Source organism: Crocodylus siamensis, chromosome 14 (genome assembly GCF_052110815.1).
Source record: "Crocodylus siamensis isolate JL-2025a chromosome 14, ASM5211081v1, whole genome shotgun sequence".
Taxonomy (NCBI): Eukaryota; Metazoa; Chordata; order Crocodylia; family Crocodylidae; genus Crocodylus; species Crocodylus siamensis.
In genome coordinates, this window is record NC_143408.1 from 1,723,273 (window position 1) to 1,740,526 (window position 17,254).

Consider the following 17,254-nt stretch of genomic DNA (forward strand, 5'->3'; position numbering starts at 1 on the left):
GGCAGCAGGGGGGTGATCGTGTGCTGCAGAGCAGGACAAGCCCCCAGCTGACCTGGTGGGGTGAGTGGGTGCCCATATACAAGGGGTCCTGGCTGGGCCGCAGGCCTCGGTGTGCCTGCGAGGAGCGGGTCCCGTGCAGGGGCCCCTGCGGGCTGCAGCGGGGCATGCATATGCAGCAGCCCGTGGCCCCAGCGCATGGCCTGACCCATTGTCTGTGCCGCCAGCCCCCTCCCCTGCCCCCACGTTGGCCCTTTCTTTTCTCTCCGCCTTCGCGGCCTCCCCAGGTGGAGGTTTCCCAGGGGATGCCCCCCCTCCTGCGACAGCCGTGGCAGGGCTGACCCGCAGGTTGAAGGTCAGGGCTCTGCACTCAAGCCCCCTTTCAGATTCAAATGGGGCCCCCGAGCGCGGCGAGCCGGGGTCAAGCTTCACCGAGAGCGCGATGAAAGGGCCAGGGCGGCTGATGCGGCTCCTAGCCGCCCCCGGCCCCTGGCCTCCCGGCGGGGGGGCAGGAGGGGGCGACAGGGTGGAACAGCCCCTTGCCCTCCCGTGAGCCGCCCCCCCACGCAAACCCTGGGGGAAGTTTGTCGCCCTGCGGGAACGGCTGCCGGCACAGAGATGTGGCCACCTCTGGGGTGGGACACCACCAGCGGCACGGAGGAGCAATGGGGCAGGGCCAGCAGGGGCCACGCTGGGCTTGGCGGGTGTCTGAGCTTGCCTGCAAGGCCTAGGTCACCAACCTCTGCTTCCTGAGCCTCACCCAGTGCTACCCCCAAGCCCTGCTGCTGCCCGCTGGCCCAGCCAGGCCCCTTCAGCCATCCCCCAGCAGGGCCTCTGCCCTCCAGGGACCCACCCGGCTGCGGGACCAAAGCAGCGGAGAGACCAGGTGTCCCTCCCAGGGCAAAGAGCACTGACGTGTCCTCGGCGGCTTGCACGCACGGGGTGGGGTGGAGGTCACGCCCAGGAGAGCGCTGCCTTGGCAGTGGCTGCCAGCTTTGAGGCAGCATCTCACCTTTGGTAACCCGGGCACCAGGCACAGCCCCGCCTGGGCCCCAGGCAGGGCAAGCTGGGGCAGCAGGCACAGCACCAGAGGGCAGAAGGCGAGAGAGACTGCGCGTGCATGTGTGTGCACCCAAGCCTGGGGGCTGCGTGCAAGTTGGTGACACAGCATGGGTGTGCACATCCCAGGTACAGCTGGGCACACGGATGCCCATGTTCTGCTTGGAATATGTGTGCCTGTGCATGTGGTGGCCTGCTCCCTGCACACGTGTGTGCCCCTCCACAGGCCGGGAGCATGCCTGTGTGTGCATGCATGTGCGGGGGCCAGGCTCCGAGGCTGCAGCGGGGCGGGGAAGGTCACGGGCCCTGCCCCGGCTGAGGAATGCGATTCCTGTTGGCTCCGGCTCCGGGCGGCCTGGGACGCGCCCGCACCTGGCAGATGTCTCATGGCAACGCGGGGCCAGAGCGCGGCCCCCCCCGCCCGCGGCCGCGCTTCCGCCCGGCAAGGTCAAATGTTAAGGCGGGCGCGCGGGATGGGGAGGGCAGAGGTCACGGCTCCAGGGCCAGAGACATGCCGGGGGCTAGGAGACTCCCCCGGAGCATCCTGCCCCCCACCCCCAGCCCACGAGACCACTGGCCTTGGAAGCGGAACTCGAACTCGGGGCCCGGGAGAGGCCGAGGCAGGGGCGGGCGAGTCCGAGGCGCGACCCGCCGGAGGTGCCTAGTGTTTGCACTCAGGAGCCCCCCGAGAAGCCAAGCCAGGGTTGGGGGCGCTTCCCACGAGCACAGACACCCCAGAGAGTGCTAGGAGCAAGCAGACCCGGGGCAGGGCAAGGAATGGCCCCGCCGTGCTGCAACCAGGGCCCGCTTCGTCCCCTGCCCCCCTGGCAGCAGGGGAGGGAGCAGCTGCAAGGTTCCCCGGGGGCCGCCATAAACCATCCATCTCCGTGACAGGTCGGCTGCCCCTCGGCCAGCGCGGAGCAGGGCAGGGTGACCCCGTCAGGCCCCTGCTTGCAGGGAGGGTGGGAGGTGCCAGGCAGGGACTGATTTGCTGCGGGGCAGCCAGGGAATGTCAAGCACTTCCCCTCCCCCCCCCAGCCCCAGCACTCCCCGAAGGGGCGCCGCCAGGACACCCCCGAGACAGGGCCTGAACCCCGGCAGGGAAACCCCTGTGTGGGGCACGTACCCACCAACACCAGCTGTAAGGGCCATGGAGCAGGAGCCGGGTCCATCCCCCCAGGAGAGAACCCCCCAGGGCATGCACGCGTGTGCACACGCACGTGCACGTCTCTGCATGCATACATGGTGTGTGTGTGTCGGTGTGCGCATGAGTATGGACGCCCACGCCACGCACGAGCTGTGTGGGGGTACGCGTGTACCCATGCGTGCGAGACGGGGTCTGAGTGATGCCGGTGCCAGGGGGGCACAGATCACAGCCCTTCCCCTCTCCCTCCCTATCCTCCTTCCTGCTTCTTTGGCCTTGGCTGAGCGAGGGCCCCAGGGGCAGGGCACTGGAAACCTGAGCCTGAAACTGCTGGTGTCCTCTCCGTCACAGCCCAGCGACTACCTCCCCTCCCGCTCCCGAGGGCAGAGCAGCCCTGGGAGCGAAGCCCAGGCCCCTTTCCTTTCCCGCAGCTCCAAATGCCTGAGCAGGGAGCAAGCAACACCGCCTCCCCATACACCCCCCTGGCCCCAGCACAGGCAAGCTGCAGCTCTCCAGGGAGACCCCTGCTCAGCGCACAGCCCCAGGGGGGAGCGATGCCCTGCTCGCCCGGTCCCATTGCTCCGCCATGCTGCTGGCTGCGTCCCACCCCAGAGGTGGCCGTATCTCGCAGGCAAGCTGCAGCTCTCCAGGGAGACCCCTGCCCAGCACACAGCCCGGGAGGAGCAAGGATCGGTCCTGGGGGAAGGAGACAGTTTGCAAAACACTGGCACGGCAGCGTTGCTTTTTGGGGAGGAATCGGTTGGCCTGGGGAACCCAGAGCTGAGGACCGGGCCCCAGCGCCCGTGCTGCAGGCAGGAACTGGTCTGTCCTGTTCTCTGGCCGGTGCAGGCAGGACTCCAGGTGCTTCACGCCCTCGGGCATCTCTGCGCTAGAGCTTTGCACCCCTGACCTCCTCCCCCTCGGCCTGCTTGCCAGGCCTTGGCCGCTCACAAGCCGCTCATTTTATTGGGGGGGGGACCTTTGTGGGTCTGGAGCAAGGGGGAGCAACCTGCTGGCGGAGGTCCCGGGGGACTGGCATGCCCGCGGCATGCCTCTGCGCCCCGAGGACTGCATCTGCCCTGTCGAAGGCCTGAACAAAACAACAACAAGAACAACAAAAGCCCCCCGCCCCCCCCCGTGGCAGCCCGAGCCGCTGAGCAGCCCCTTTGTGCCGCCGGGAGCCGTGGGGAGAGGAATGCCTCCGCAGAGCAGCCGCCCTCGCCAACTGGACACCGATGTCAAAACAAACAGGGCGGGGGGCGCGGAGAAGATCTGATTTCTTCCTTTGTTCCAGGATTATTATTTCGGGGGGGGGGGGGGGGGGGGGGGGGGGGACAGTGGGAACCTGGGGACCAGCCCATAAATCACGCTGACAGCAGCATGGAGAAGGAGCTGCCCGCTCCTGCCATCCCGGCCCTGCCAGCAGAGCAGCTAGAACCTGCTCCCCAAAACCCCCCTCACCCTCCCCCCCGCCAAATGTGACCATCTTGCCCTTGGCAAGCAAAAAGATGCCCCTCTAGGTTTTGGGGCTTTCTTGCTTTGCAGAGGGGGGCCCAGCCCTGCAGGATCAGGCAGCTCCTGTGCTCTCCGCGGGCTCCCCCCTGCCCGGGGTGGGCACTAACATGGCGCCCACCTGCACGGCTTCTCCATCGCCAGGGCCCGGCTGGGCACCCGCCCCCACCAACAATTCGGGACAGCGCAGCGAGGCCGGCTCTGCCCGGCTCCCCAGCCCCAGCAGGCTGGAGGCCACCTTAACATCTCCACCTTAAGCCCAGCGCGGCCTGCTCAGCGCTGTAGCTTGCAGGCAGCGCCGAGGCTCCCCTCTGCCCGAGCAGGTGTCTGGTTAAAAAGGAGCTTTTATTCCTGCTCGGAGCCATTGCTCAGCCGGGCGCTGGCTGCAGCCTGGGCCTGCCGTTGCACGGAGGTTGGGAAAGCCAAGGGCGCTGGCGGGGGGGCTGTGCGAGTTGCTCTCTTCCTGTGCCCTTCAAGCCTGACCCTCCCCTCTGCCGGCCAGCTCAGCCGCACGCCCTGTCTGCTTCTGCTTCTGCTCCAGCGGCGCTAGAGGCCCCGGCTGCCAGGCAGGGCCTGCCATGCCAGGCGCTGCCCAATGCCCACCTCCCTGCGGCAGAGCGGGGGGAGCACGGCGAGCGGGCAGGGAGACGCGCAAGGTCACACACCCTGTGGGCAAATCCCGGCCCGTGCCGCCAGGCCAGAGCAGTGCCCAGAGGCGACGTGGAAGGCGATGCCACAGAGGGACCTGCTCCCCGCTCACCCCTTCCCTTGTCGGCGACTCGCAGTTAATTATTAATGGGTCAGCAGGGTGCAGAACGGGCTGCCATCCTTCACCTTGCCCCTGCTCCCGCAGGACTCGCAGCTGATCTGTTCCGAACAAGGTTTTCCTGACCAAATTAAAACCGGAGTGTGCCAGCTAATTAGCAGGCCTGTCTTTGCAGCCAGCCACCTCCATGGCTGCTCACCCGCAGCCCCACTCGCTGTGGCCAAGTCCCAGGGGCGGGAGGGGGCTGCTCTGCACCAGCTCCACCCTGGGCACTGTGCTGACACGGGCCATGCCCGGTGGAGGCGAGGGCCTGGAGACTTGCGCTCCTTTTAGCCGCTGCAAGATCCCACGGGGGTTTCTTTTTCTCTTTGCAAGAGGAGGGCATTGTAATCCCCGAGTCCTGGCCGCCGTCCAAGCGGGGGTAATTACTTTCTGCCTCCCTAGACCGGCTCTGCTGGAATCCTAGCGCGACGCAGCAACCCCCCGCGCGACACAGATGCCACGTTCGGCTTCAGAGGTGGCTGCATTTCAGGGCTGGCTGCAGTGAGCCTGGCCCAGCTGCGGAGAGCAGCCTGGCCGCCAGGGAAGGCGCAGCCATCGCAAGAGACCCTCCAAAAGTCACCCAGCGGCTCTGCTGCGGAGGCTGGCAGCTGCCCCGATGCACCCGGGGTGTCTGTGGGAACCAGTCGGGGCCAAGGCGCAGTATCGCGTCTCAGCCAAAGCGAAGGCACGTTGCTGGCCCCCAGCTCCAAGGCTGCCGGATCGCGACAGCCCACTCGCCCCGTGGGGGAAGTGTCACGGCACCCCACCAAGCCTGCCCGTAACACGGCGGGTTCTGTCCTACGCACCCGAGGAGGCAGGAGACCCCGACCCGGCTCCTGGCTAGCCACTGCGGCTGGCCTGCACCCCGTCTCCCCTGCCTGCACCCACCTCGGCCTTCCAAGGGGCCCCAGGGACCGCTGGTGGCCCTCATGGGAGCCTGGGAACGGGGGGATAGCCGTGGCCACCCCCTAACCCTGGGAACGAGCCTGGGGAAGGGGGACACCCCGGTCACCCCTTAACCCTGGGAATGAGCCTGGGAATGGGGGATAGCCCTGGCCACCCCCTAACCCTGGGAACGAGCCTGGGGAAGGGGGACACCCCGGTCACCCCTTAACCCTGGGAACGAGCCTGGGAACGGGGGATACCCCCAACCACCTACTAGTGCTGGGATGGGAGCCTGGGAACAGGGGGCACGACACAGCCACCCCTAACGCTGGGAACGAGCCTGGGGAAGGGGGACACCCCGGTCACCCCCTAACCCTGGGAACGAGCCTGGGGAAGGGGGACACCCTGGTCACCCCCTAACCCTGGGAACGAGCCTGGGAACGGGGGACACCCCCGACCACCTACGAGTGCTGGGATGGGAGCCTGGGAACAGGGGGCACGGCACAGCCACCCGTAACGCTGGGAACAGGCCTGGGATTGGGGGACGCCCCGGTCACCCCCTAACGCTGGGAACGAGCCTGGGGAAGGGGGACACCCCGGTCACCCCCTAACGCTGGGAACGAGCCTGGGAACGGGGGATACCCCCGACCACCTACGAGTCCTGGGATGGGAGCCTGGGAACAGGGGGCACGGCACAGCCACCCCTAACGCTGGGAACGAGCCTGGGGAAGGGGGACACCCCGGTCACCCCCTAACGCTGGGAACAGGCCTGGGGAAGGGGGACACCCCCGGCCACCTACTAGTCCTGGGATGGGAGCCTGGGAACGGGGGGCACGGCACAGCCACCCCTAACGCTGGGAACGAGCCTGGGAACGGGGGATACCCCCAACCACCTACGAGTGCTGGGATGGGAGCCTGGGAACAGGGGGCACGGCACAGCCACCCGTAACGCTGGGAACAGGCCTGGGACTGGGGGATGCCCCGGTCACCCCCTAACGCTGGGAACGAGCCTGGGGAAGGGGGACACCCCGGTCACCCCCTAACCCTGGGAACGAGCCTGGGAACGGGGGACACCCCCGACCACCTACTAGTCCTGGGATGGGAGCCTGGGAACGGGGGGCACGGCACAGCCACCCCTAACGCTGGGAACGAGCCTGGGGAAGGGGGATCCCGCGACCACCCCGCAGCCCCGGGAAGGAGCCTGGGCACGAGCGAGGCCCCGTCGCCTACTAGTGCTGGGACTGGAGCCCGGGAACAGCCCCCCCCCCCGCCCCGCGCTGGGAGCGGGGCCGGGCCGGGCCGGGCCGGGAGCGGAAGGGGAGGAGGCCGAGGCCGAGGCCGAGGCCGCGGGCGGGCGGGGAGGAGCGAGGCGGCGGCGGCGGCGGCGGCGGCGGCGGCTGAACTTTGCTCCGCGGCGGCGGCGGCGGCGGCTCCCGCGGGGCCGGGCGATGCGGCGCCCGCTGCCCGCCCCGTAGGGGGCTCGGGGCCGCCCCGCCCGCGGCCGCGCCGGCGGGCAGAAACTTGCCCGAGTGGGAGCCGCGGCGGCGGAGCGATGGCCATGGTGGCCGGCGGCTGGGGCGAGCCGGGCGGCGACACGAACGGCCTGGACAAGGGCTACCCGCGCGGCTCCGAGGAGGAGTCCGTGTCCCCGCCCGGCGGCGCCAGCGACCCGGAGCACGGCGACGAGGACAAGCCGGGCGTGCAGGTGGACTGCGTGGTGTGCGGCGACAAGTCCAGCGGGAAGCACTACGGCGTCTTCACCTGCGAGGGCTGCAAGAGCTTCTTCAAGCGCAGCATCCGCAGGAACCTCAGCTACACGTGCAGGTGAGCCCCGCCGCCCCACGCGTGCCCCCGGGGGCCGGCTCCCGGGGGCGGGTCCGCTCGGGGGCGGCCGCCGCAGCCGCGGGGCAGCGCTGGGGCGGGTGTTCCGGGGGGCGGCCGCCGCCTGGGTCCTGCGCCTGGCTCTGCCACTGGCCCCGGGGTGACCTTGGCCAAGTCACTGCACCCCTCCGCGCCTCGGTCGCCCCATCCCCGCTGCAGGGGTGACTGTGGTGACCTCCAGGCCAGGCCTCGCTGGTGAGCGCCGCGGGAGGGAGGGGCCCCTGGCAGCGTGCTTCCTTCCTCCAGCTGCTCTCCATTTCCGTGGCCTAGATTGCCAGCCGTGCCCTCCCTCCCTCCCTCCCCACGGCCCCGCTCTTCTGGGGCGGGCGGTCGGGTCCCCAGCTCCTAGCACCAGGGAGGCCGGCTTGGGACACTCGCCCGCGGCCTGCGCGCACAGGTCTGGTGGTGCTGGGTGCAGTCCCTTCCCAGCCCCCAGACTTCGAGGCAGGGAAGGTTGCAGCATCCTCCCAGGCGTCTGGGAGCGCGGGCAGCCTTTCATTATCCCCGCTCCCATGCCTCAGTTTCCCTGAGAGAGGACCGTCCAGGGTCTTCTGTGGGGCTCTTGTAAGTCTGCTGAGGCACAGGTGCGGGTCGGAGGCAGCGAGGGCGGGTTTGCATCCCACAGAGGCAGGGCTGGGGGTCAGCGAAGGAAGATGGTCGTGGGGACCATCCAGGGACGCAGGCGTGAGGAAAAGCAGACCAGCTCCACAGCCCGGGCCTGGAAATCCCAAATGCAGCTGCCCCTCCCTTGCTGCCCAACACCCTTGTGTCCATGTCTGGGGTGTCATCCGGCACGGGGGGAGGGATGACTTAGTGTTACCCCTTTTGCACTGGGAGCGAGTTTGGTGGGATGTAGGAACACGCGTGTCCTCAGCGCAGCGACTCTGTGCCAGCTGCCGAGCGTGTTTCATCGAAAGGCTCTGAGCAGCATCTGGCCCCGATTGCCCTCATTTGAATATTAAAAGGTGTGTTGGATCCCGCTTAGATCCGGCACTCAATAATTACATGTTCTAATTACGCAATTAGCACAATGCATGCCTGTCGGGTGCTCCCGTTTCCCCATGCAGCGTGCACGCGTCCGTGGAGGGACTCGGTCGGAGCCCCTGGCTTGCTGTGGAGCCGTTTGGGGTTTCCGAGGTCTACGGAGCTGCAACTGTGGGTTCTGCTGCAATCCTAGGGTCGGATGCTCAGCAGGGCAGATCAGGAGAGCGCTGCAATGCTCTGGTTTTGGCCTGGAGCTCTCCGAAGGGACTTGCCTAAAGCAGGGGTCGTAGGCAGGGCCGTGGGCAGATCCCGAACCGGGCACACCGCCGGGTTTGCCATGTGAACGGTGGCAAGGCCTCCACCCCCCCCCCAAAACCCCGGGAAGGCAGGCAGGTGATGAAGATATAATCTGACATTTTGATTAGCTCTCACCTCTCCACTAGAATAACTTTTATCAGCAACACGTTTTCAGTGTGTTAAACACAGTGGCGATGTTCAGGGTAAATTAATTCCGGTTTGAGCTGCTGCCGAATCCCAGCGCGGCTCTTCTCCAGAGTCATGTAAAAACCAGGATATTCATGTCAGGATCCAGAGGCCCGGCCAGGCCGAGATGCTGCGCTGGAGGAATGGCTCTGCAGGTGGCTTTGCCTGGCAATCGCCTGGACTGTGCCCTATTCTGCTAGCGACGCCTTCACTGGCAAGCCCCCGGCTCCATCTGCACCTCCGCCTGTCTCACCGCTTTGAATTTGCTACCGGTGGTTTCTGTAAGGGCTCCTCACCCAGGTGCCCCAGCTGGGATGTGCAGCAAGGCCGCTGGCCTGGGGCGGGGGGCCAGCCTCTTCCAACAATTGGCAAAGATATTTGAGGGTGAGGGGTATGCAAGCCTTTTCCTAGCCCCATCCTTGACTTCCCTGGAGTCGAGCAATATCTCCCGTTCCCCGCTTAGCAAACCTCTCGAGTCTCAGGCAGTCCCTGGTTCCCGGGGCTCGCTCCAGCCAACGCTGGGTTCGGTGCTCCTGACTGCTGCACTCAGTAGGTCGCCTGTCTGTGGTCGGCCCCGAGTCGATGGGTTTAAAACCCTCCCCCGATGCAGCAGGACTTTGAAGCACCTCCTCGCCTCTCAGGGATCCCAAAGGAAGTCGGGAGGCTGGCTGCCTCGTTCAGAGAAGCCTAACGGTTCTGCTAGGCTGGTGTGGAGGGGTACAGGACCCCGGGGCAGCTGGGGGTTATACGGGCCTGGATCGCAGCCCCAGGGCCTGTTTGCTCCTCTTCATTTTCCAGTCCATGTCTTGCCTGGGATGGAGGCAGCCCAGGCCAGGCAGCTTTGCCCTTGCGCACGCTTGCCTGAGGCTAGCGGAGCGGGCCGCGCAGAGGCTGGGTCCCCGCCACGGGTGAGCCGGGCTCCTTCCTCTCTCGCCGGGCGCCCCTGCTCCGTCGCAGATGAGCCCCGGGGAGCAGAGCCCTGCAAGCCAGCCCAGAGCCCCCTGCTCCCGAGCTGCTTTGTGGCGGGGGCAGCCTGCTCCCAACAGCGGCAAGGGGAGCAAATCATGCCAGCGTGTCCCTGGCCACACCTGGGCATCATGCTTTTCCCCCCTTTCACTTGCCTCCTCCTGCACTCGGATGATCCTTGTCCCATCCACGCACCCCAGCTTCTGCCCCGAGCCTTGCACAGCTCCTTGGCTCCAGGAGAGCCCAGCGGCTATCCAGGAGGAAGTCTGGCCTTGTGATTTTTTCCAACAAGGCATGTAGGAGCCTGAAGCACCAAGCGAGCCCTGTGCTACCCCTGCGTCCCCTCCCTGCCACCCTGGGCTGGCGGGTCCTCTCCCAGGACCACCCATCCTATTGCTGCGTGCATCACCAGCAGGCTCAGGGCACTGCCCCGGTACCACAAAGCAGAGCCGCCCGCGTGCCGGCTCATGCCTGGTTCGTGGCGGGATGGCGGGACCGGGGCGGATCGCTCACACAGGCCCAGCGCGAGTAATGGAGGCGAATGCTGCAGGGACCCGCAAACATAAATCTGCAAGCGCTCAGTGCCTGGCAAAGCAATCGGCCGCTCGCTCGCTCTCCCGGTTACTGTTTACTTAGCGCTGCAGGTAAATGAGCTGTGTGTGCTGGGCAGAGATATGACCCTGCCCCTCGGCCGAGGCAGCCGCCCCGCGTCCTCATAGGAAATAGCTGGAATTCTTCGGGCTGCCGGGCAAGGCCGGGAACAAAAGGCCGGCGCACTCAGCTGTTTCCAGTTTAACTCCTCTGCCCTCTCCTTGCGCCTCTCCCGGGGAGGGGGGCCTGGCCATGCTGGGGGAGCAAAGCATTGTGGGATGGTTTTGCTGAGCGACTTCTTGGAGCCTCCCCCCGGCCAAGGCCTGGGCCCCCGGTCAGGAGGACGAGCACGTGCCCGCGCGGGCCGGCCAAGCTGGCTCCAGGGCGCGGTGGGAGGGAGCCGAGGGCAGCGTGGAGCCGTGTCCCACATGCATTTGCCCTTGGCGGTGGTTCAAAGGCATCGCCCCCTCCCCTTAGCCTTGCATGCTGCCGTGCAAGGTGCTAAGAGCCCAGCTGGCCTCAATATGCTTGGAGCCGTGGCGATACGCCAGCCTGCAGCCACTGTGCCGGGCTCCCCCGGGAGACTCGCAGCGCACACATGGTTCGCCAGAGCCCTCCCCTATTCATGCCCCTTCCGGGAGGGCGGGAGGCACCTCGCGGCATCGCCGGGCTTGGGTCCCCGGCCCAGCCCGCCACCCTCTCCACAGGATGGGGATCCCCAGGCCCCGGCGGTGCCCTGCCAGTCCTGCGTGGAGACATGTCTTCTCCAGGATGCTGGCTGGGGGTGGTCCATGTCCTCGGGGAGGCCACGGGCGATGCTGCCTCCCGCCCGGCGGCTCACTGCCACCCGATTTCCCTGCAGGTCGAACCGGGACTGCCAGATCGACCAGCACCACCGCAACCAATGCCAGTACTGCCGCCTGAAGAAGTGCTTCCGCGTGGGAATGAGGAAAGAAGGTAGCGGGGCCGGTAACTTGGGACGGGGAGAAACTTAGAGCCACCTCTGAGCTGCTGTAATGTCACGGAGTGAACCGGGCCAGTGCAAATGCACCGGGGGACTTGGCCAGGTGCACGGGGGTCCTGTGCCCCCGGCCAGCGTGCAGTTCAGGCCGCGTCGGTACCAGAGCACGCCAGCCTGCTGGGGCTCCGGGCAGCTGGTTCACAAGGGAGCTGGGCTCCCCTCAGCTTAGCTGAGCTCGTTCCAGGGTGTTGCTCTGTGCCCGGCCCAGGGGACCTAGTGTTTAGGAGCTGCTGGATTTGGGGGGCACGGTGGCACCAGGCTAAGGATACACAGACAGGTCCCGGCATACCCCACCGTCTGCAGCACGGCTGCCCTCCCCTGCCCACATGCACCGAGCCTTCCCTGCCACACTGGGGTAGGCACCGTGGCCACAGCGCCCATCACATCCCTTCTCCGGCCGAGCGCTCGGGGCAGGCGACACTGGCAGAGCAGGTGCTGCGTGTTTGGAGAGCCAAGGGCTGGCACAGATAAGGGGACACACCTGGAGCCACGGATGCGGCCACGTGACGCAGGCGCCTGAGGTCACAGATGGGAGCTCCCTCGCCCTCCAGCATTGACTCAGCCCTGTGGCTGCTCCTCCTGCACCGGGACCTGAACCCAGCGCCCTTCCAAAGCGCCTCCGGGCTCCCGGCGGAGTCCGCGTCGTCTGGACCTGCCTGAGCCTGGGGGCAGCTTGTCTCTGGAAGCCGGTTCTAGGGAGACTCTGCCCGTTCTGCCTCATTAGAGAGGCTTATCAACACCCCCGGCTCTGCAATGGTGAAGCCTCGTGCTCCAGGGCAGGGCAGGAATGAAGCCTCCCTGTGGTTCCTGGCCTTGCCTCCGGACCAGCTGCCAGCTCCAGCCCGGCAGGTCTCGGTGCTCCTCGCCCCACAGGGTCTTTCCAAAGCGGCAGCTTGGGCCAAGGTTTTCAGGGCCAACTCCTCTATGTGAGCCCCCTCCCTGCCCGCTGCGGTCAGGGAGCTCTGGGGCCACAGGTGAACCCGGCTGGTTGCTCTGGATCCCCAGGAGGGCTCCTGGCATCGGGGAGCACGCCCATCCGCGCACAGCGTGCCGAGAGGAGCTGGGAGAAGCTGGTAGGAGGGACGGACGCTGCAGAGGCTCCTTCCACCTCGCGTGTGCCCCTACCCCTCTGCAGCCGCCACACTTCACGCCCAGCCCACGGTGGCGTCAGCCCACGAGAGGCAGGGCCCCGTGGCGGGCGCTGGATGCAACGGGGCAGGGGAGCAGCGGGAACGGCCGAGCAGAAGGACGGCGCGCCGTACCCTCAGCTTCCCAGGGCTGCCGGTCTCTGCTGGCTCTCCACCCCGCGCTGCTTTTGCAAGAGGACCGAGACATCCCTCGCCCCTCCAGTGATGCCCTGAAGCAGGCGCACCCCGGCAGCTCTCCAGCGCGGTGGAGTGGGCCCACCACATCCCCTTCTTCCCCGGTTGCTTTGAGCAGGGAGAAGTTGGGGCAACTCCAGAGCCTGCAGCAACCAGAGGGCTCCGTCTTGGACCGCACCCAGCATCACGGGGCTGCTTTGGCCCTGCAAGCCCTCCGGTACCCGGCACGGCAGCCGGGAAGCCCTTACTCAAGCTGGAGCTTATTAGTGCCTCTGCCCCTCCCCCAGCTAACGAGTCCGGTCTGATCACCAGGAGGCTAAACAGATTCATCTTGTTTGCGGAGGCAGCAAGCTGCCGTGTGCGACGGGCAAAGTGCATGCCGCCTCCTGCGCCAGCTCTCGCCTGCCCCCGCCGCCTCGGCTCCGGGGGTGGGGAGGACCCAGCTGGGCACCGAGGGACCCCGGTTCATAGCCCCGCCGGCAAGAGGGGCCTCATGTAGCATGCTGTGGGTGTGTGCATGCTCCCGCTGGCTGTGGATGGGGTGGGGACCCCTGGGTCCTTTGCCCTGCTCTGCCACCTGCCTGCTGCTCCGTGCCTCAGTTTCCCCAGCCACGTGGTCCCTCGTTTCGAAGCGTCGGGTTCGTCGGGGCAGGGCCGTATCATACACCTGTGCTGACGGTGGGCATTTGAGGCACCGGCTCAGACTCTCACCTGCGCCCTTTGCCTCCCCAGCCGTGCAGAGGGGCCGGATCCCGCCCACCCACTCGAGCGCCAGCCCCACGGCCATGCCCAGCGGGGAGTACTTCAATGGGCAGCCCGTCTCCGAACTCATCTCGCAGCTGCTGCGGGCTGAGCCGTACCCTGCCGCCCGCTACGGCTCCCAGTACGCTCAGCAAGGCAGCATCATGGGCATCGACAACATCTGCGAGCTGGCCGCCCGGCTGCTCTTCAGCACGGTGGAGTGGGCCCGCAACATCCCCTTCTTCCCCGAGCTGCCCGTCTCGGACCAGGTGGCCCTGCTGCGTCTGAGCTGGAGCGAGCTCTTCGTGCTGAATGCGGCCCAGTCGGCGCTCCCGTTGCACATGGCACCGCTGCTGGCTGCCGCCGGCTTCCACGCCTCGCCCATGTCCGCCGACCGCGTGGTCTCCTTCATGGACCAGATCCGCATCTTTCAGGACCAGGTGGAGAAGCTGAACCGGCTGCAGGTGGACTCGGCCGAGTACAGCTGCCTCAAAGCCATCGCCCTCTTCACCCCAGGTGAGCGGCACCTGCCTGCAGGTCGGGGCCCACGCGTGCTGCACCATTGCTCCTGGCTCATAGGTGGGGAACTGAGGCCTGGAGAGATACCAGAGCCAGGCTGGCGAAGGCATTTAGGTGCCTCAGACACACAAATGTCTTGGCGGGGGGAGTTTTGAAAGCACCCAGCTCCCCTGGGCTTTGATACATGCAGAGCAGGGGATCAGGCTGCATCTCCTGCATCCCAGTACTATAGGAGAGACCCCAGCTCTGGCCTGTGATACTGAAGACCCCTTGCACTAAGCAAGCAGGAAGGAGGGGCCAGGCCCCCCCTAGAGACCCCCCCACACGAGCACCCTCACTCTGGGGCTAAGCCAGCTGTGCACTTACCCTCTCCCCACCCCAGAGGGAAGATGAAGAGCCCCACGGGTTGGGCTTCGTGCTGGGGAACCGCACTAGTGCATCCTGATGGCGGGATGGCGACCCCCACGCGGGGCTGGAAGCCTTTGGCAGGAAGGGCAGGGTGCTGGAGTCCAGCGCACCCGGCTCAGCACCCTCCGCCAGATCGGCGGCCAACCTCTTGTGGCTTGCCACCTTGTTTCACGGCACCTGCTGACACCCCTTCCTTCCTCCCTCTGCAGATGCCTGCGGCCTCTCGGACCCGGCGCACGTGGAGAGCCTGCAGGAGAAGGCGCAGGTGGCGCTCACCGAGTACGTGCGGGCCCAGTACCCATCGCAGCCCCAGCGCTTCGGGCGCCTGCTGCTGCGGCTCCCGGCGCTCCGGGCCGTGCCCGCCTCGCTCATCTCCCAGCTCTTCTTCATGAGGCTGGTGGGGAAGACGCCCATCGAAACACTAATCCGGGACATGCTGCTCTCCGGCAGCACCTTCAACTGGCCCTACGGCGCGGGGCAGTAGGGACGGAGAGGCTGGCGGAGCCGCAGCCCAGCCCGGGCACTGCTGCCGCTTGCTCGGCCCCCGGGCCAGGCGTGTGCAATGTGCCCTGGGCAGCCCCCGCAGCTGCCAGGCCTGGGAGCGAGACCCGTGCCCCCTTCTTCTCCCTCCGATGGAAACCCACAAGCAGCTTCCCCAGGCGTCGCCCATCCGCGCAGCGGGGATCAGCCGTCCGGCAGGGTGCTCCGTCTGTCTGTCTGCCTGGGACACAGGTGGGGACAGCAGGCCAGGCTTTCCGGTTCCTAACTGTTTTTACATCTCTTTCAAGATGAGGAGACCCCCTGCCCCGGCTCCTGGCCTGGGATGGGATGGAGCCCACGGCCCCGGGGGAGACGCGTACAGGGATGAGAGCGTGCTGCCCTCACCCGCCTTTGCAGTTCGTGCAGCACCGAAATCTCTGGAGCCAGGAGGCATCCCCCCTCCCCTGTCAAGGGGTAGGAGAGGAAGGCGGTGCCGATTCCAGGGAAGGGAGTGGGCCTAAATCCAGCCCCGTCCCACTGCAGACACAGACTCAAGTGGGCACTAAGGGCTGGGAGAGGGAGGTCCCACTCTGGCCCCTCTGGGCCCCAGGGACCTTGCACCCAGCGCTCTGCCCAGCTGCCACCCACGATGCAGTCCTTTGGCCCTTGGGGGAGAGGGTGTCCCCATCCCGCCGGGGCATTTCTCTCCCCCCACAACATGCATGAACCCCCTGCCCCCCTCCAACTTGTCCCTGGATCACGCAGGGGAACACGAGCGGCTCCGGCGGGCGTGGGAAGAGCCTTGCCGTTCTCATCTGCCACCGCCGCCCCCTGCTCCCTTCTGCCAAGCTGTGCGGAGGCAGGGAGCTCTGGGGGGGCCTGGCATCTGCCGGAGCAGAGGGGCTATTGTGGGGAGGGGGAAAGCATTGCTGCCTGGCCAGCTGGGGACAGGGTTGCGCACGGAGCCCGTGCCGGGGGCAAGCCGGCTTCCTCCTGCCCCAGCTTCCCCTTGCCAGTCACAACTGGAGCTGCCCTGGCGAGAGCCAGCGCCGGGTCAGCGCAGGGGCCCTGCCCGGCTGCACCCAGGCACGAGCAGCGCCCGGGGTCTGCCACGTCCATTGATCCTCTGAGAACGCCGTCCCTGTCGGATGCTCTGCAGAGGCACCCCCTCAATAAAGGCGTTTCATACAACGCGGGTGAGCCGGCGTGTGTGGCGGGGAGGAGGGAGGGGGCAGTCCGGGTGCTCCTGACCCCTCCTAGGACACCCTGTTTCTCTGCCCGCGACTGAGGCTGCTAGTGGCCCAGCACCTGCCTTTTGGGAAGGGCTGGGTCAGCCTGCCTTGGCCTGGGGGGGCTTGGGGAACCGCGTGCCAAGCATCTGGGCTTTTGCACCAGGCTGGCAGCGTGGGGGGCAGGAGCCCGTGACTTCCCAGAGCCGGCAGGGACAGTGGGGTGTCGCAGGGTGCTCGAAGGGGGCAGGAGCTGGGTACCCGCGCCTTGAAGAGCCACTTGTTTGCGGTCAAGAATTCAGGCCCTGGCCTCCGGTTTCCCGTCCGAGGGCGTGGGTCGGACACGGCAGCCTGGGCGAGGAGGGGGCTGTCTGTTCCCAGGGGCTGGAGAGGGGGGCAGGACACACGGACCATGCCCACGGCCGACCCCGCTCAGCAGGGAGCCCTGCCCCCAAGGGATCCAGGCCCCAGCGCCCACCCCTGCGGCCGCAGGGCCCTGCTGCAAGGCAGGTTTGCTGCGCCTGGAGGGGCCTGGCCTGACGAGGGCTTGGCCAGAGGGAAACAAGGAGAGCAAGCATGCGCCGAGCCCCGCTGCACGCGTCCGTCCCCCACCCCCGCCCCGGCTCAGGCGCTGCAGCGGCTCCCCTCTAGCGGCCAAGCCGCTCGCACGCAGGCCCCTGCGTCTCCCAGCACGGGCGCTCTGCCGGCCCGAGCCCCGGGCTCCTTCCTCGCCCGGCTCACCAGCCCCAGCAGCCCTGGGCTGACAGCGGTGCGGCCCAGTGCCTGGAGCACGGGGCGGGGACTTAGGAGCTATTCCTGGCATCGCCCGAGCCCTGCGCCTCGGTTTTCCCAGCTGTGAAATGAGGGCACGATCCCGAGCTGGGGGGTGAAGAGTCAGGGAGCATCGTGCAGCCATCCCGAAGGCTACAGCGGCTGTGCAGGCACCACAGGGCTCTTGTGACCGGTGCCAGCTGTGCCGCCGGCCTGCACTGGGCTCTATTAATGCCCCCCCGCACCCTCGCGGGCATCTGCCCTCATGCAAAGCCCCTGCCCGGGGGTGTCGCTGCTGCCTGCTCTGGAAGTGGGGACAGGTGGCCAGGGACTGCCCCCCACCCCACACAGCCCCCTGAGCCAGTGTTTCTAAGGCAGGGAGGCTGGGGGCAGCAGGGGCATTTGCTACCAGGACGTGGCTTGTTCTGCTTTCCCCGAGTCGGTGCCAGGGCC

The 17,254-nt window shown here is 67.2% G+C and overlaps 1 protein-coding gene across 1 annotated transcript; it reads left to right on the forward strand.

The window, feature by feature from the left end:
• Positions 1-6,753: 6,753 nt before the first annotated feature.
• NR2F6 (nuclear receptor subfamily 2 group F member 6) lies at positions 6,754-15,992 on the forward strand. Its single transcript, XM_090027498.1, has 4 exons — positions 6,754-7,229; positions 11,173-11,267; positions 13,386-13,910; positions 14,531-15,992. The coding sequence occupies exons 1-4, from the start codon at positions 6,958-6,960 to the stop codon at positions 14,803-14,805; spliced, it is 1,167 nt and encodes a 388-aa protein (XP_089883624.1). The 5' UTR covers positions 6,754-6,957; the 3' UTR covers positions 14,806-15,992.
• The last annotated feature ends 1,262 nt before the right edge of the window (positions 15,993-17,254 follow it).